The 20,054-nt window shown below is 44.3% G+C and overlaps 1 protein-coding gene across 6 annotated transcripts in view; it reads right to left on the bottom strand.

Moving 5' to 3' along the window:
• Positions 1 to 20,054, bottom strand: part of LOC112227581 (rho GTPase-activating protein 21-like) — a 119,738-nt gene that overhangs the window by 64,043 nt on the left and 35,641 nt on the right. For 3 of the 6 annotated variants that reach the window (XM_042308922.1, XM_042308923.1, XM_042308921.1), the window contains exons 1-3: positions 12,638 to 13,159; positions 8,301 to 8,492; positions 3,933 to 3,954 (exon numbers count right to left, since the gene is read on the bottom strand). In XM_042308922.1, coding sequence (XP_042164856.1) covers positions 3,933 to 3,954; positions 8,301 to 8,492; positions 12,638 to 12,946 — 523 coding nt within the window. In that variant the 5' untranslated portion in view covers positions 12,947 to 13,159. Of the gene's footprint in view, positions 1 to 3,932; positions 3,955 to 8,300; positions 8,493 to 12,637; positions 13,160 to 20,054 lie in introns of those variants that run through there. The other 3 variants (XM_042308925.1, XM_042308924.1, XM_042308926.1) reach the window with 2 other exon arrangements.

Here is a 20,054-nt window from a genome sequence, read left to right on the forward strand (position 1 = left end):
GTATTGTCTTGGCTGTGTGCTTAGGGTCGTTGTCCTGTTGGAAGGTGAACCTTCGCCCTAACGGAGGTCCTGAGCGCTCCGGAGCAGGTTTTCATCAAGGATCTCCCTGTACCTTGCTCAGTTCATCTTTCCCTCGATCTTGACTAGTCTCCCAGTCCCTACCACTGAAAAACATTCCCACAGCGGGCACTACCATTCTTCATCATAGGGATGGTATTGGCCAGGTGATGAGCAGTATCTGGTTTCCTCCAGACATGAGGCTTGGCATTCAGGCCAAAGAGTTCAATCTTGGTTTCATCAGACCAGAGAATTTCTAATTTATTTATTTAAAAAAAAGGCAAAATTTTCTTTATCATTATGGGGTATTGTGTGTAGATGAGGAAAAATATTAATTTAATCCATTTTAGAATAAGTCTGTAACGTAACAAGGGCTGCCTGAATACAGCCCTTAAGCTGGGTGGACACGACATGACTTTAAAAATCCTAACAAGTCTCTCACATTAAACGACCGTCTTCCCTGAAGTTTTGTTGTGTTGCCAACGTAGTGATGCGCACACTAAACATTGTGACACAGATGGGAGGGGGTCACACACTACAAGATTCTTAACTTGGTCATGAGGATTCTCCATACCACACTGTCTGGTGGAAACAAGGCGATTAGATTGTAAAGTAGCTACGAGCTGTGGCTCAAAGCAGTCTCAAAACATTCAGTCAGACATTCACACTCGCCAAACAGAGTTGAAACATCTAGCTGGCATTTTTTACTGAATAACAGTGCTTGTGAACTTCAGAGCTGTAACGATTTGACACTATCTTTGGATAAATGTAAGTACAAACACATACTAGTAGTAGTGATCGCTCCTGCTGGAGAGTCTACACCTTCTGGACGATGTGAAACAACTTCATGATCTCACTGGCATCTTCTCTGGCGAGCTCTCATTGGATATTGCTGATCACCATTCTCAAAACTTGTCGTTGCACATCTCACACAAGAGCATTTCCGATTTTGTGGCAATAAAATAAAAAATGTTAAATAACGGGACGTCTGGGCCTGCTCAAAGACGAGATTGGTAGCCATTAGATTGCGTCTTTGACTCGCTCACATTAAATGTGCGTCGGTGACAGCTGTGCACCCCGAGTAGGCAATGAAATGGGGATTTTTTCTCTGATATCAAATACTTATCTGGGAGAGGTAAATCTTGGCCAAAATGGTGTAGTGTACCCCCAGCTTTAGCCGCGGTATATTGGCCACATACCACAAACCCCAGAGGTGTCATATTGCTACACTGCTCAAAAAAATAAAGGGAACACTTAAACAACACAATGTAACTCCAAGTCAATCACACTTCTGTGAAATTAAACTGGCCACTAGGAAGCAACACTAATTGACAATAAATTTCACATGCTGTTGTGCAAATGTAATAGACAACAGGTGGAAATTATAGGCAATTAGCAAGACACCCCCAATAAAGGAGTGGTTCTGCAGGTGGTGAACACAGACCACTAATCAGTTCCTATGCTTCCTGGCTGATGTTTTGGCCACTTTTGAATGCTGGCGGTGCTTTCACTCTAGTGGTAGCATGATACAGAGTCTACAACCCACACAAGTGGCTCAGGTAGTGCAGCTCATCCAGGATGGCACATCAATGCGAGCTGTGGCAAGAAGGTTTGCTGTGTCTGTCAGCGTAGTGTCCAGAGCATGGAGGCGCTACCAGGAGACAGGCCAGCGCATCAGGAGACGTGGAGGAGGCCGTAGGAGGGCAACAACCCAGCAGCATGACCGCTACCTCCGCATTTGTGCAAGGAATAGCACTGTCAGAGCCCTGCAAAATGACCTCCAGCAGGCCACAAATGTGCATGTGTCTGCTCAAACAGTCAGAAACAGACTCCACCTCCTCATGCCTTTTGCACACAATGTATATAGACTCTCTTTTTTTCCCTACTGTGTTATTGACTTGTTAATGGTTTACTCCATGTGTAACTCTGTGTTGTCTGTTCACACTGCTATGCTTTATCTTGGCCAGGTCGCAGTTGCAAATGAGAACTTGTTCTCAACTAGCCTACCTGGTTAAATAAAGGTGAAATAAAAATAAATAAATAAAAAATAAATAAAAAATGAGGGTGGAATGAGGGCCCGACGTCCACAGGTGGGGGTTGTGCTTACAACCCAACACTGTGCAGGACGTTTGGCTTTTGCCAGAGAACACCAAGATTGGCAAATTCGCCACTGGTACCCTGTGCTCTTCACAGATGAAAGCAGGTTCACACTGAGCACGTGACAGAGTTTGGAGACGCCGTGAAGAACGTTCTGCAACATCCTCCAGCATGACCGGTTTGGCGGTGGGTCAGTCATGGCATGGTGTGGGGTGGCATTTCTTTGGGGGGCCGCACAGCCCTCCATGTGCTCGCCAGAGGTAGCCTGACTGCCATAAGGTACCGAGATGAGATCCTCAGACCCCTTGTGAGACCATATGGTGGTGCGGTTGGCCCTGGGTTCCTCCTAATGCAAGACAATGCTAGACCTCATGTGGCTGGAATGTGTCAGCAGTTCCTGAAAGAGGAAGGCATTGATGCTATGGACTGGCCCGCCCGTTCCCCAGACCTGAATCCAATTGAGCACATCTGGGACATCATGTCTCGCGCCATCCACCAACGCTACGTTGCAACCACAGACTGTCCAGGAGTTGGCGGATGCTTTAGTCCAGGTCTGGGAGGAGATCCCTCAGGAGACCATCCGCCACCTCATCAGGAGCATGCCCAGGCGTTGGTCATACAGGCACGTGGAGGCCACATTTTGACTTGTTTTAAGGACATTACATCAAAGTTGGATCAGCCTGTAGTGTGGTTTTCCACTTTAATTTTGAGTGTGACTCCAAATCCAGACCTCCATGGGTTGATAAATTTGATTTCCATTGATCATTTTTGTGTGATTTTGTTGTCAGCATATTCAACTATGTAAAGAAAAAAGTATTTAATAAGAATATTTCATTCATTCAGATCTAGGATGTGTTATTTTAGTGTTCCCTTTATTTTTTTGAGCAGTGTATTATAAATTGGTTACCAATGTAATTAGAACAGTTAAATAAATGGTTTTGTCATACGCGTGGTATACGGTCTGATATACCACAACTTTTAGCCAATCAGTATTCAAGGCTCGAACCACTGGGTTTATAATCATATTTAACCGCTATAAAGAATACTGTTCAGACCGTATTGATGGATTCTGTATAGCTCAACGAAGATACACACCATTGGGAAAGCTGATTGACGGATCACATTTGGTTATAAACTACTTGATCAATCAAAATTCCTACTCGAAACTGGTTATTTTCTATGCTGAATTGGTTTACCACTGATTCACTTGAAGCAGTGAAGGTTAAACAAGCTTTAAGATGATTTTCTACTTCCTTTTAATCTGATTCCTCTTATCATGACATTTAAGGAGTTAAAGGGAGAGTGAATAACAGTACACTGGCCCTACTACATCAATTGCAGGTTTCAATCTAGCTTGAGAGATCTGCTGTTATCACGCCACTGAGTACTAGGAATGTGATCTCACTGCAATTCTCAGAGTGCACTACACTAGAGGAGTAACCAAACACCTGTCTAGGATTGGTCAGGAGCCAGAGTGAGTGGTGCAGTGGCTGCTTGAGATTTTCTCCTGTGTAAGAGCAGGGCGTGACTCACTCGTTGATACAGTGAGAGACGAAGTGCATTCAAGAGTGCAGTGTTTTGTCACGTTGCAAAATGCTGTTGTTGAATGGGAAGGTTTATCTGAATGGTTTGTGAGTGACCATGTGCAACACTGAAGAGATGAAGCTTGCTTGCTGATCAGTGACTATCAGTCTTCTTTTATAGATGTTCTATTCAAAGTCTGGAGGGAGTAGAGTTACAAATTCAACAAGAACTTGATATACATGCTGTCCACTTACCTCGACTGCCATTGTCTTCATCCTAGAAGAGAGAAAAGATAGTCAGACATTTTTTGCATTCACATTTTATCTGGGGTTTTCATCAATGAAGATAACAGTGATTGAGTGTTGTACTCTGGAAGAAAATAGAAAATGGCTTTCACTGTCATTAAACAAGACTAATTGACACAAGTCACAATATGCAACATTAAAGTAGATTCAAACAAACGTGATAAGGGACGAAGGCGGAGTTCTTCTACGTGTTGCCGTCACTGAAAATTTTGATTAGAAAAACCTACTTTAGATTTGTTTGTTTTTATCTGATATCCTTCAAGCTTAAATACTTAATATCCTTCAAGTGCGGGTTCAAAACACCCACATGAGTGTTCTAATCCCGTAACCCTGCAGCAACACATATGTTCTCCACATATTCTTTAAGACTCCAGAGTTTCCCTTGGCAATCCTATAAGACAGGCTGACCTTCTTCAAGTTAACCCAGTTTCAGAAAGACTGGGACTGTGATTACTCAAGAGCTCCAAAAAGTAATTACAATACAGAAGGTAGCCTAGAGGTTAAGAGCGTTGTGCCAGTAACCGAAAGGTTGCTAGATTGAATCCCTGAGCTGACAAGGTAAAAATCTGCCGTTCTGCCCCTGAACAAGGCAGTTAACCCACTGTTCCTAGTTAGTCATTGTAAAATAAGAATTTGCCTAGTTAAATCAAATGTAATCATGACATCTCGGATGGAATTCTGAGAATTTCTACAAAGTTACAGGGTTTATTTTACGTTAGCAAAGACTTTGTCTAAAATCACCCTGAAATTGACATTTTAATTTGAGTATTTCCCAGAAGCTCTTATCTGCATCTTACGTGTAAGAAGGGAATTAGAAAGTCTCAGCGAAAAGCTGAACAAGACTTGGCCTTGCCAGCTCTGCCAACTCTAATGCCATTTCTGGGAGCATTAGAAATGGGCATTACGACCACGTGGCAACTGTTACTGATGGAGCCATATTGCTTTTTATTTCTTAATGCACTGAGAACCAATAAACTCTCAATGAAGTTTCCGTTTTTCCAGATAAGAGTTGAAATGTGATTACACAGAAACACAAAGCAACCCAATTCTACTTGAAAGAAGAAAATAGGCCAATAGGCCCCCGGTAAGGCTGGATACAACTCTGCAGCATCTAGGCGGAGTGCTTCAGCTTTGAATTTAAATGGCAGTGCAATAGCAAAATCCAAACGGACAGAGAATAAGTGCTCTGTCTAAGATCTCTTTTAACACAGTGAAAAGAGGGTCAAAATACACTTGCAAACATAAACACAAAACACTTCTACAAATGTATTGATTGTTAGAAAAATCACAAATGGAGAGAGGTGGTTGGCTAACAACAACAGTAAATCCATTTTAAAAAAAATACATGTCTTGAAACAATCAGATGGAGGCATTGGATGCACTATCCCTCTAGAAGAGGTTGAGTATTTCGGTATTTACTGAAAACTGTGGAATGGCGGCCCATTAAGACAGGAACTGCTGGGACAGCAGGATTAAATGCATGGAGCAGCATAATGTTGATGTTATTCAGTTGGTGTTTCTGGCTCCCTTCCCAGGTAAGATGACACTACAACTGAGATTACACTACAAAACACTGTTATACACTACCAGATATTGGTGAATTTCAGTGTTGTAGGAAACTGACAACTGTAACCCATAGTCTTCTTCTACAAATTGGTCCATATTAGTTGATGATTAATATTATAGAAATATGGTTGAATGTAAGTAGTACAGTATTATTGGTCTATGAATTGTGTTTTATTTATTTATTTATTTTACTTTTATTTTACTAGGCAAGTCAGTTAAGAACAAATTCTTATTTTCAATGACGGCCTAGGAACAGTGGGTTAACTGTCTGTTCAGGGGCAGAACAACAGATTTGTACCTTGTCAGCTCGGGGGTTTGAACTTGCAACCTTCCAGTTACTAGTCCAATGCTCTAACCACTAGGCTACCCTGCAGCATTATTTTATTAATGCCCATGATTTTGGAATGAGATGTTCGCCGAGCAGGTGTCCATACTTTTGTCCATGTAGTGTATATACTTGTTTTATATTTGACCTTTATTTAAACAGGGAGTCACCATTGAGACCAGGGTCTCTTTCACAAGGGAGCCCTGCACATAAGGGGCGGCAGGGTAGCCTAGCGGTTAGAGCGTTGGACTAGTAACTGGAAGGTTGCAAGTTCAAACCCCCGAGCTGACAAGGTACAAATCTGTCGTTCTGCCCCTGAACAGGCAGTTAACCCACTGTTCCTAGGCCGTTATTGAAAATAAGAATTTGTTCTTAACTGACTTGCCTGGTTAAATAAAGGTTAAATAAAAATTAAAATTCCATTCAGCCACAAGAGCATTAGTGAGGATGGGCACTGGTTGGGCAATTAGGCCTGGCTCACAGTCGGTGTTCCAATTCATCCCAAAGGTGTTCGCTGGGGTTGAGTCCAGGACTCTGTGCAGGCCAGTCAAGTTCTTCCACACCGATCTAGACACACTATCTGTATGGACCTTGCTTTGTGCACGGGGCATTGTCATGGGGCATTGTCAAACTGTTGCCACAGAATTGTCTACAATGTCATGTATGTTGTAGCGTTAAGACTTCCCTTCACTGGAACTAAGGGGCCTAGTCCGAACCATGAAAAACTGCCCCAGACTGTTATTCTTCCTCCACCAATGGCACTATGCATTGGGGCAGGTAGCGTTCTCCTAAACTCAGGTTATTCTGTCGGACTGCCAGATTGTGCAGAGAGTCCAATGTCGGCGAGCTTTACACCACTCTAACAAACGTTTGGCATTATGTGTGTGTGGCTGCTCAGCCATGGAAACCCTTCTCATGAAGTTCGCGAAGACCAGTTATAGTGGCTGGCGTTGGTTCCAGGGGCAGGTAGCCTGGCGGGTAGGAGCGTTGGGTCAGTAACTGAAAGGTTGCTGGATCAAATCCCCAAGCTGACAAGGTAAAACTCTGTCGTTCTGCCCCTGAGCAAGGCAGTTAACCCACTGTTCCCTGAGTGCCGAAGACGTGGATGTCAATTAAGGCAGCCCTCCGCACCTCTCAGATTCAGAGGGGTTGGGTTAAATGAGGAAGACATTTCAGTTGAATGCATTCAGTTGTACAACTGACTAGGTATCCCCCTTTCCCAGTTGGGAACTCAATAGTGAGTGGTGCAACTGAGGACGGATGATTTTTTACGTGCTTCATCACTCGCCTTCATCACTCTGGCTGGGCCACTCAAGGACATTCAGAGAAGTGTCCTGAAGCCACTCTTGCAATGTCTCAGCTGTGTGCTTAGGGTCGTCATGTTGGAAGGTGAACCTTTGCCCCAGTCTGAGGTCCTGAGTTCTCTGGAGCAGGTTTTCAATAAGGATCTCTGTACTTTATTCTGTTCATCTTTCCTGACTAGTCTCCCAGTCCCTGCCACTGAAAAACATCCCACAGCGTGATGCTTCCACCACCGTGCTTCACCGTAGGGACGGTGCCAGGTTTCCTCCAGACATGACACTTGGCATTCAGGCCATAGAGTTCAATCTTGATTTCATCAGACCAGATAATCTTGTTTCACGTGGTCAGAGTCCTTTAGCTTTTGGCTAACTCCAAGCGGGGTAATGTGGCTTTCGTCTGGCCACTCTATCATAAAGGCCTGATTGGTGGAGTGCTGCAGAGATGGTTGTCCTTCTGGAAGGTTCTCCCATCTTTACAGAGGAACTCTGGAGCTCTGTCAGAGTGACCATCAGGTTCTTGGTCACCTCCCTAACAGAGGCCCTTCTTCCCCGATTCCTCAGGGTGGCCAGCTCTAGGATGACTCTTGGTCGTTCCAAACTTCTTCCATTTAAGAATGATGGAGGCCACTGTGTTGTTGGGTACCTTCAATGCTGCAGACATTTGTTGGTACCCTTCCCCAGATCTGTGCCTCTACACAATCCTGTCTATGAGCTCTACGGACAATTCCTTCGACCTCATGGCTTGGGTTTTGCTCTGACATGCACTGTCAACTGTGGGACCTTATATAGACAGATGTGCGCCTTTTCAAATCATGTCCAAATCAAGTGGACTCCAATCAAGATGTAGAAACATCTCAAGGATGATCAATGAAAACAGGATGCACCTGAGCTAAAGTTCAAGGTATCCGGTTTTCATTTTTTATACATTTGAAAAAAATGTCTGAAACCCCATATTCTCTTTGTCATTATTGGGTATTGGTTAGATTGGTGAGGAGGTTTTATTTATGTTTTATCCATTTTAAAATAAGGCTATAACATAAAATGTGGAAAAAGTCATGTTTCTGAATACTTTCCAAATACACTGTGTTCACTAACGTTGCTTGAGTGCGGTCATGATGTTCTCACCTTGAGGGAAGAGTGGACGGCTGACTCTGGCGGGTAGACGATGAAGTGGCGCAGCGTGAAGCCGAAGCCCTGCGAAGTGCGCTGCAGCCGAAGTGTCTTGGGGCCCGGCCAGGAGAAGGGCTCCTCTTCCACCCCAACCGGGGACCCCGTCGCAGATGCCTCGCTCTGGTCACGCCCATCCTTCTGTTTAGCCTGAGAGAAACAGAGAGGGGGAGAGATAGACCTTTAATGTGGTTATTGTTACCTTTGAGATAATCCACTCAATGTAGGACAGGTAGATTCACACATTTTCCTCTTACATACCTCTGTTAATGTGAAGTAAGCTCATTACTGATTCAGTTACAGAAGAAAACATTATCTGGAAGTGGCCTTAGACTACCCTTTTCCTCTATTATCATCCTAGAGGGAGAAGGTGTTTTGAATGGTTTGAAACCATGAAGGATGCAGCAGAAAGACAAAGCCTCCTTCACTCATGCTGCAAAACTTACCCTCGTAAAACTGACTATCCTACCGATCCTGGACTTCGGCGATGTCATTTACAAAATAGCCTCCAACACTCTACTCAGCAAACTGGATGTAGTCTATCATAGTGCCATCCTGTTATGTCATCAAAGCCCCATATACTACCCACCACTGTGACATGTATGCTCTCGTTGGCTGGCCCTTGCTACAGTACATATTCGTCGCCAAACCCACTGGCTCCAGGTCATCTATAAGTCTTTGCTAGGTAAAGCCCTGCCTTATCTCAGCTCACTGGTCACCATAGCAGCACCCACCCATAGCACACGCTCCAGCAGGTATATTTCACGGGTCATCCCCAAAGCCAACACTTCTTTTGGCCGCCTTTCCTTCCAGTTCTCTGCTTGCACATCATCATCTGCACATCTATCACTCCAGTGTTAATGCTAAATTGTAATTAATTGGCCTCTATGGCCTATTTATTGCCTTACCTCCCTACATTTGCACACAATGTGCATAGATTTTTCTATTGTGTTACTGACTGTACGTTTGTTTATGTGTAACTATGTTGTTTTTGTCACACTACTTTGCTTTATCTTGGCCAGGTTGCAGTTGTAAATGAGAACTTGTTCTCAACTGGCTTACCTGGTTAAATAAAGGTGAAATAAATTAAATAAAAAGGAGAAATGGCAACACTGTCAGTCATGACCTCAGCAGCACACCCATAATATTTAGATTATGGTCAGATAGGAGAACATGAACAAGTCCAGTGTCATTCCGGTCTCCCAATAGGAGACCTTCAGTAGTGATGACATAATCAATCTTAACAGTACAGTCATCAGATTCACAAGGCCACAATTTACAAGTGATGAGAACATGGCATCAAATCCCCATTACATCTTGTACCAGGCTACTCTCAATGTGCTCCTTGTCACTGAAGACAGTCAAGAAGCTTTATTTCAAACAAAGAGTGCTCTGTTTTTGGAGATAAAACAGCAGCCAATGGCTACACATTTATCTTGTTCTCTCACCTTGTTTATCTGACAGAGTGAGAGTTCATTTGGCTAAATCAAGCGGAGTTACGTGAAATGGAATAAGATTCAGTTTGTTGATATGGCTACGGTTCTACCGAGCTCAAGAAGGTAAGAAAGTAAACAAAAGAGTTCATTCAGGGACAGGGAGGACAGGAGTTTTAAAGGAGGCCTGGGTAAGACCAAAATGTAATAAATATTCCAACTTTGATCAATTATACACACAAAATGTAAAATATACAGTATGTCAATCGTTTCTCCAAAGGGCTATTCTATGGATTATAATTTGTGTAAATCCCCCAAAATCAAGGTATTTTATGAGGAATTACTTGTATACTTTGTGTTCAGTGCTTTCATCAGAGAGCGCCTATTCCAATTGAATTCAAGGTAGATGAATACATCACACCTTGACGCAACAAGAGATTGGCGCTGGCTGGGTTGAAGAGCAGTGAAATGCCATTTTGTATAATGACAAACTTGTGAATGCTGTTGAGTGCGAGACAGAGCTCCAACATCCAGGAACACTGAAAAGGCTCAGATCCTGCTCAACACACTTTCGTTTATTTTCTCATAACAGAGCCGGTTGTCAGATCCATTAAGGCTACGTGCCACAGCTCCGTCCGCAACAAATCATTTGTACACTGTTGTAGATGGAACTAAGCCGTTTACACGAAACAGGGATTTCCACCAGTCTCAAACATATATCATGGCAACGGTAACCACAGAGAAAACAGTGATTCACCCCAGTCTTCTTATAAGAGACACTCTTTTCCTGAACATGACGTCACACAGACAGACACAATAACCTACACTGTAATCTATCCTGCCTGGTATGCATCACCGGCATGTACAACACCACATAAAGAATCCCCTGACCTTATCACAAATTCCAAAAAGCGCTACAGTATTTCACAACCCAAAGTCAACGAGAAAGCCACACGATGTCCTCCTGCCTGCCTCTCGTATACTGTCTGAACTGTAAGACTTATGTCAGATTCATTATCAAACTGATGGTTCGCTCAGCCCACACCGCCACAGGGTGTGCGTTAGTGGTCGCCATTGACAGCACCGCAGTGACTACGGGCCAACCATGGGCCTGCCAAACAGTCCTCGCTGCAACCTCAGCCCAGCTTTCTCCACAGGTTATGAGCAGAGGTTGTTTTTTCCTTCTTCTCCAGTGCGAAAACACTGCCTCCTCTTTCTTTAAGCTTTCCCCTCTCTCTGTCCTCCCTTACGCTCTCCCCACCACACCTCTGTGTGTGTGTCTGTGTGTGTGTGTACAGCAGATGTAGGAGCCTCAAGAGAATGGGCTGGGCCTGTATAACTGTGGGCCTGGTGAGATCACTACGACCCCGCAGCTCTGCATAGAAACACTTGCGGACACACACACACCAACACACACTTGTTTTTCTATCCTCATGGGGACCTAACATTTATTTCCATTCAAAATCCTATTTTCCCTAAACCCCAACCTTAAATGTAACCTTAAAGCTTAACCCTAATTCTAACCTTAAACCTAAACCCTGAGCTTAAAATAGCCTTTGAGAATATTCCTTGTTTTACTATCCTTGTGGGGACTTTAGGGGATTTCAGGTCCCCATAACAATAGAAGAACAAGACCATTCCCACACACACTTTTCCATCTCTATATTTAACATGTTGAATTATTGAAAAGAAGAGGAGGCAACCATGCAGAACAGGGAGCAGGACTGTGGCTGGCACTGCAGTCATAGTGAAAGAAGAAATGAGGATTAGCTAACCCTCAAACAACTAAAATCGGACTAATTCCAAAGTTCTTTGCACGTAGCTTTACAGACCTTGCCGACTGCCATTTTGAGTGAAGAGGGTAGGATTGGGGAACACATTCATGAGGTATTATAGCATCCCACCACACCCTGAAAAAAGTGTCACTCGGGACTAGTTGGCTTAGAACTCCCCTCCATATCCGACACAGTCATGTGAGGCATCTACACTGGCATTCCCCATCAGCACAGGTTCAAAACTGTCAACACCTCCGCTTTGGAATCCCTCTCGGCTGCACCAATCAGCAACAGCCATTAAATATAGATTTGAATATGATGTCGGAAAATAGCCTATAACTACATGCCATGTGGGTGCTGTGCATTTGTATGTCAGCTGTGTAGTTGTGGGTCCAATACCTGTCGACTCAGTCTCTCCTCACAGTCCTCCTAGGCCATAGTGAGTCACTCTGGTGCGGTTAGCTTAATGGCTTCCCCTCTGACCACAGGCCATTGCAACTACACAAGACATTATTCACATCATAGGAAAATATAGTGTTGCGCTCCCCTTGCCCAAAACAATAACTGAATTATTCCAACGAACGACAATAATAATAATATAAATCTGAAATAAATAAGTACTGTAAGTACTGAAATGCTTTGAGTACAGATCCAAAAATAAATCCATGGCGCATTGATAACAGCTGATGGAAATACAGCTATTATCTCCTAAATATATCGCTGTCCTTTCAGTCTTTCAGAATTGACCATCGGAAGCATTACAAAAGACCGGTCAGTGAAACAGTACTACACTGCCACTGGAGCAAGGGAAGAGGCACGCGACATTCCTGAGACAACACACGGTGTTGCCCCCCCTCACAAATCCTTACTATATTACACAATACGCTTAGCTGCAAGCCACTGATACTGCCTGGGCACATATTTCAGCACAGGTCAATGTATTACAACTCTACAACGCACTGCCAACGGCTCTCTACTAAAAGACCTACTATTTGCTTCGAACACAGGATTTGTGATCAAGCTCTTTATGCAATCCGAAAGGCATTAGGGTGAACTCGAAAAGTCCTCCGAAAGCTTGGCGCCTTACCCTGGAACGAACACAGTTCCTCCTGGATGCTTCTTGGAGTCTGCCCCAGGACACTCTCCTGTCTGTTTCCCCCCTGAGGCCTAGCTCCACGTCCCCCCAGTAAGCCTGCGCTAGCAGCTGGAACCACAGGCAGTAGGGCTCCGACAGGCAGCATTCTAAACCGGCCAGACGAGCCCAGGGACAGTCCCCCGTCGAGGTAGAGCAGTCCACCTCTACATCCAGCAGATCCACCAGGTCAGGGCAATCCTTCAGGGGCACCGTAGTCACACAGCTCCCGGCGGAGACGCCCCCGTTCCTCTGGGCCAGCATGGCATAGCCAGCAATATGCCTTTATATCCGTCAAAGAAAAAGAAGGAAGCCAGGCAGTGGAGCTCTCCTCTTCTGCTCCGAGATGGTCTCACTAGCGTCTCAGTCTTTGTTACTCTGAGTTTCTTTTTTTACTTCCCCCTGTTCCCTCTCTCGCCCAGTCTGTTCTCAGTGTTGGGAAGCTGGGCTGTTCCTCTGTGCTTCCCACAGCCACATGATGTTTCCACTCAGCAGAGAGTGTTGCAGAGCTGGGGCAGACTGACGCACCAGCACATCCACCCACCTCACACTCTCTCATAAGCACACACACACACACACATCTGGCTGGGCGGCCAGATGAGTTCTCTTTTAACCCTCCCTTCTCCTCTCGCACTCTTTTTCACCTGATTCTGAATAAACCAAAACACACACACACAGGTTAAGCGCTAGAGAAATTCCGCAAACTACACATTCTAGCGTAGGGGGGGACAAAGGCAGCCATGCCTACTATCTGGGGGACAGAAATAGCTGGGATTCTAGGTCCATTGGTGGATATGGTGAGGTTGGACCACACAAGGCAGCCATGCCTACTATCTGGGGGACAGAAATAGCTGGGATTCTAGGTCCATTGGTGGATATGGTGAGGTTGGACCACACAAGGCAGCCATGCCTACTATCTGGGGGACAGAAATAGCTGGGATTCTAGGTCCATTGGTGGATATGGTGAGGTTGGACCACACAAGGCAGCCATGCCTACTATCTGGGGGACAGAAATAGCTGGGATTCTAGGTCCATTGGTGGATATGGTGAGGTTGGACCACACAAGGCAGCCATGCCTACTATCTGGGGGACAGAAATAGCTGGGATTCTAGGTCCATTGGTGGATATGGTGAGGTTGGACCACACAAGGCAGCCATGCCTACTATCTGGGGGACAGAAATAGCTGGGATTCTAGGTCCATTGGTGGATATGGTGAGGTTGGACCACACAAGGCAGCCATGCCTACTATCTGGGGGACAGAAATAGCTGGGATTCTAGGTCCATTGGTGGATATGGTGAGGTTGGACCACACAAGGCAGCCATGCCTACTATCTGGGGGACAGAAATAGCTGGGATTCTAGGTCCATTGGTGGATATGGTGAGGTTGGACCACACAAGGCAGCCATGCCTACTATCTGGGGGACAGAAATAGCTGGGATTCTAGGTCCATTGGTGGATATGGTGAGGTTGGACCACACAAGGCAGCCATGCCTACTATCTGGGGGACAGAAATAGCTGGGATTCTAGGTCCATTGGTGGATATGGTGAGGTTGGACCACAAAAGGCAGCCATGCCTACTATCTGGGGGACAGAAATAGCTGGGATTCTAGGTCCATTGGTGGATATGGTGAGGTTGGACCACAAAAGGCAGCCATGCCTACTATCTGGGGGACAGAAATAGCTGGGATTCTAGGTCCATTGGTGGATATGGTGAGGTTGGACCACACAAGGCAGCCACCACATATTCTCTGTGAATGTAAAGGCCATTTGGACACAATGTTTAAAAGCATGCCCTTTCCACACAAACATAGTGCTCACATGACAGTACAGAGACACTTTCAATCTATCTATATCGTCTCTTATTTAAGTCAGTGCCTTTCTCCAAAGGCTGTGTGCTTATTCCATCGTCTTTACAAGCTATTTTCACACCCCATCCAAACCCGTTTTCCCTTCATCTTTCCCCAGTGGGATTACATAAGAGGAGAGCCGGGTGCCATGCGGACCCTTTTTTAATGGGTTATGGTAAACAAACCCACAGGAGGGCTTGACAAAGGCTTTATCTTAAGTGCAGTGTGCTGGATAGGACAGACTCTGCCTGGATACTGCTTAGCAAAGCACTCTGATTGGGGGACAAATAGTTCAATATTTAATCAGATTTGGAATCAGGTGATGTCGAAGAAATGGAACTCTGCTCCAAAAGGAAAAGCAATAGCAGTCATCTTAGACAACTCTCACTGCTTTTCAAGTGAATCTGGGGAAATTTTCACATATTGCCATTAGGTGAGAAAATGAGGAACACCTCTGAAAAAGGGTACTTCATATGACAAACTAAAACAAAAATGGCAGATCAAAATTGCCAGTCTATCAGCCGGTCAGATAAGTGTTCATATTTTGAGTCGGACTTATTTAAAGCAGTCTTTCTAATCTACTATTCCAGCAGCGACCAAGAAAAGAACAGGAAACCAGTGATGGAATGTTCCCTCCAACCACGCATTGCTGATGACCATCTTATTACCACATTCATTCCACTGAATATAGCCTGCACCATTCGAGGCGTCCATGTTATGCAAGTAGCTGGACGAAAGCTTGTCAAAGACTGACTGGATGCAAGTCTCGTCTCAAGTGTCACCAACACAAGAAAAGTCGAGGGAGAAAATCCTTTACTGTGAATGGTTTGTGTTTACATCAGCTTTGCATTATAGTGGAACATTACGGGCCTGGCCACATCATGCCAAACAGATTGCTTTAGATAAACAATGAGTTGGATAGTTTTATGGGTTTTGCTACCACAATCTTCATATGAAAATGTTTCTTGCATCCATTTATGTCAAATTATAAGAATTTTGCCAGAGTGTGAGTGTAAAATGCATCCCCTTAGGCAGGAATTTGATTCAGTGGCATGTGGAGTCTCACACACACGAAACACGACTTCATGGGACTACTTTTACAGTTGCCATGGTGATAAACAGGGCCACAACAGTCAGCCATTGGGCCAGGGATTTTTCCCCTGGCCACTGCATGTGAAACCAGCCATTCAGAGACGTAGGGTTACAGGACAAAACTCAGTGGAGAGGTGTGTGGTATTTACTGAACCTGGCCTTCATCCATCTCACTTCCTCCAGCCTGCTTTGAAAACGCTGAACAAAACAGTTATAGCCTAGGGCCGGCCTATTCTTAACATAGAGCCACAATATACCGGAACATGCATGCCATAGATCAACGTGCAAACGTAGCAACTACATTTTGAAAAGCAGGAGTGGTGTAATGTTCGAATCCTTTGTTTTGCTTTTTGTTTGGTTGACTTTGTGTGGATATAGGTTGTGTTTTAATGCCTTGGCTCGTTGAGCGCTAGCCTGGATAACCAAAGGAGTTGGCAAGACAGCGCAAACCGATCTGGGTCCAGGCTAGTTGAGTGCAGTAGTATTGACACTATTCAGGTCATCCTCTCGGGAAGCTGTAGAGCAACGAGAGTGATATGTAGACGTGCCTTTCACTGATTCTCAGACTTGCTTTCATAGGTCACTAACGCACACGTCCAAACAATACCCTTCAAAGCCTTGACACCAAACAGACCCTAAGACACAGAAGAGTGAACATGGCCTGGGGCAATGCAGGTGCTGCCTTCCACAAAACAGATCCACTCCCTCAGGTATTTACCTGTACGAGCCTAATGCTTTAGAATCCTCCCATAACATCTAGTCCTACTCATTTCAGACAGAAGACATGGTATAACTTTAGGTTGATATGACCCGCTTTCAAAACAGCCCCTTATTTACCACTTTCTTGCAGGTCTACCTCCTTTTATGCATATCAATTTGCAACTGGACATTTTACACAGTACCCCTTTCTGATATAAACAAAAGACGGTATACGGAAGATGGTATGGTAAAAAAGTTGGATTTTTGTCTGTATATGAAAGGGTTAATAATACAAATCTAAAAGGTGCGGACAATTGGAATACCAACTTAGGTGCCTCAGAAAAGGGCTCAACATCGTGCAGTATTTAATTTCCACTTTCACACCAACAATCTTGAAAATTAGGCTTTATTTATTGCAAACAACACACAATGAAGAAGACTACTGACTGATGTACCAGGGTCTCAGTAGTTGGGCATACAAACAGGTGCCTGCCTGTATGTGTCCACACTAGAACTATCAAACTGACATGGCTATTAACACCATCTCATAGGATCCTTTTCATTATTTATGGGACCATGGGAGAATAGAAAAATAGTAGTGCTGTCAATTTCCACAAAAAACAACGAGTCTGCTTTGCTTTGGACCAGCCCACAAAATTAACACCAAGTGTAGCCACAGTCTCCCATGACATTCTAACTACTGGTACGAAAGGTTCTCCTTTCACTCACTGACCAGAGAAGCAGGGCTCAGGGTTGTTTGTTTTATAACTTATAATAGGTCTTTACACATAGGGCTGCTGTCATTTCCCTGTTTCCGTCCTACCCCACTCTCTCGCTCCGGACCCTTCATACTACAGCTGTGAGTGAAGTGCGAGTCCCCCTGCCAACAGCTCTGCCAATGGCCTTGTGGGTTCACGCAACATCACACCATGGGCCAAGGGAAATACCAGACTAGTGTTGGAGGGGAAAAGACAAGGATGTAAAAAAGGGGTTTTAGATGTTGTTATGAGTTCTCCCCCCATTATGGGTTTGTAAACTGAAACCAAATCAGTGGTGTGATAAAAATCAAGAGAAGCCCGGCCAATTTGTGGATTTGGATTGGTTGCAGGCGGTCAGGATAAGAGGGCCAAAAGAAAGTTGCTAAAATGAGTTCCATTTCTGATGACTGAAATATTCAGTTTTGGCAAGTGAAAAATGTTATGCTGTTTTCAAATGAAACCCAATACCTTGCTCTTTGTTAAAGCTATAAGAATGGATTTGTCTGTGCAGCCTATTACCATCGGCTGTAGCAAGTGCAGAGAATAACCAAATAACCATCTTAGGTGTTGAGTGGTTGCAACTTCTTTCAGATGTTGAAATGTAAACATCCTCTCAAACCATCTAGCTGGAATACAAATATTTATTAGCCGATTATCTGGAGGTTTGATGTGCAACAAACGGAATGAGGTCAGTGTTCAAAAAACATAGGGAACAATAAAGCTAAAATCGGGGCTCAAGAACAAAAACTATTAATTTGAGAAGGGGTCGGAGGGGTGGAGAGAAGAAAAGAAAAATCTGCAGGAGGATTAGGGTCTATTCAACAGAGCTTTTCAAGACTCCTTGTGGGAAGGGAGATTTAATCTAGACATGCTGCATCTGGGCTCCATGAGGTATGGCTTACTGTAACAAAGGAGGAGCTAATGAGGGCCAAGGAACAGCCTGCCCTCAAAACACACCCACAACCCCAAAAGCCTTCATACAGCCCTAGGGGGGCACTAGGGGGCATTGGCCCCACAATAAAATGTCCAACCTGGCATCCCAGGAGAAAGATCTGCTGATATTGTTGCCAGATTTTGTTTTGTTGTAAGGCCAAGATAAGCGTCCAAGTCTGCTTGATCTTAGGGGGTATTGGCGGAGTAAGGTACTTTATATGGGGATATAATTTATCAGTCATATGCCAGGGCTGGGAGTGTGCATTACAGGCTACTTGGAAAGACTACTTTCCTCAAAAGGAGCAGGGGGAGGGATCTAGCTGGGACTAGTCAGAGAGAGACCTGGTCTGAGCTGTTTGTAAATGAGAATGTTGCTAATTATCTGCTTATGTAAGGAGAAACAGTAGTGCTAGGCACGTCTATAAAAACTCGCAAATGGCACTTCGGCAATCCAGGTTCTCCTTCTGCTGGTGTTTACGAGACAAAACAATTTGGTGGCAAGTGATACTAAAAATATACTGCTGAAAAGTCCACAAAATGTTCAGAAAATGTATATTTAAAAATAAAAATAAAAAAAGAGAAGAAGACTGCATTTGCCTTGGTAGGAAAGAGGAAGACAGCTGGCAATGCCAACTTTATTTTGAAGAGAAACTCAAATCAAAATAATGTAGCAACTCTAAAAAATATATATATATTTTTTTAAACGGACATTTCCCCTTGGCATGACTCATCTGTATGACACAGTTATGGCAAATTTATGCACTTGAGCATCACATCTTTTCAACTTGCAAGAACATACACAACTCATAGCCTTAGAATACAATCTGGGTTGTCCACATGACAACACAGTGGCAAACTTCCAGTCTAGGCATGTAGAAGAAATTGAATTGGGATTTCCTTAAAGACGGTGGTAGGGTAGGCTGGAGAGAGGCTGCATCGGCGGACATTAGCCTTGAAAGAGGGAGGAACAAAGACCTCCAGCCAGGGGAGGCTCACGTGAGGAAGCTGTATTAGTGAGCTTGGTTCCATAGAACCCCCTGCTTGATCTGGCTGATTGTCTCTCGGGCTCCCCAGACACCTCCTGACAAATGCCTCTGCCAATCATGCATTCAGTTGGCCGCTCATTCACTCCACGGCAGCAGCTGCTCTCGTCCAGAAAAGAGGCAAATATGTTTCTGATGACACCCCCCCGTATCAAAAAAAAAAAGCACTGGCAGATGAGGTTTAATTATTACGTTCTCATTCAGACAGTTGCACCCGAGGGATATGCCACACAATGAGGGAGAGAGGTGAAAAATGAATGAATGAGGAGAAGGGCCTGGAATTAAGTCTACTGCTTATGAAGTGAAAGTAACATGTATTCAGCACTTATGGTAGGGGAACTCCAAAGAAAAACAGACCTTTCCAAATGACAATACGTTGAGATAGAAATACAACATGGTGCGTAAGTATCAATATTCCCCAGCGGAGAGGTTCTGCAGTTATCGTCAATCAAGAGACTGACGCACACACAAAGGTCTGATTCAAGCAGCTAGGGCACTCCGACAGACCCGAAAGAGAGAATGTATGGGATGTTTCCTGTGTATACTGACTGCCTCAGGTTTTCCAGGAGCCTGAAAGACCTGTCTATGAGGGTTTCCGCCATGTTACCATTAGCTAACGTGTGCTTCATAAAGGGCCTTATATAGGAGCCGTGTAAGATGACCTGGAATCCATGATGCATTTCTTGCATAGCTGGGGGAGGGGGGTCCACCCATTCTAGACGCATGCTTGATGGATGTGTAGTTATAGAGGAACGGTGACACATTCAGAGAGGAAAATCATACAGCCATCTCCATTAGTCTGATCAGTTCCAAATTAGTCCTTATTTATTTGGGAGCAAGGTATTACAGCCAGGCCTTTGACCCTCATCAAATTCAATCACATTTATATAAAGCCCTTTTTACATCAGCAGATGTCAAAGTGCTCATTACTCTATATAAAGGTTAATCTAGTCTAACTGATTAATCTACATGGAAGCAAAGCAATTGGAAAAAATATTAA

This window comes from Oncorhynchus tshawytscha, linkage group LG29, assembly GCF_018296145.1.
Source record: "Oncorhynchus tshawytscha isolate Ot180627B linkage group LG29, Otsh_v2.0, whole genome shotgun sequence".
NCBI lineage: Eukaryota > Metazoa > Chordata > Actinopteri > Salmoniformes > Salmonidae > Oncorhynchus > Oncorhynchus tshawytscha.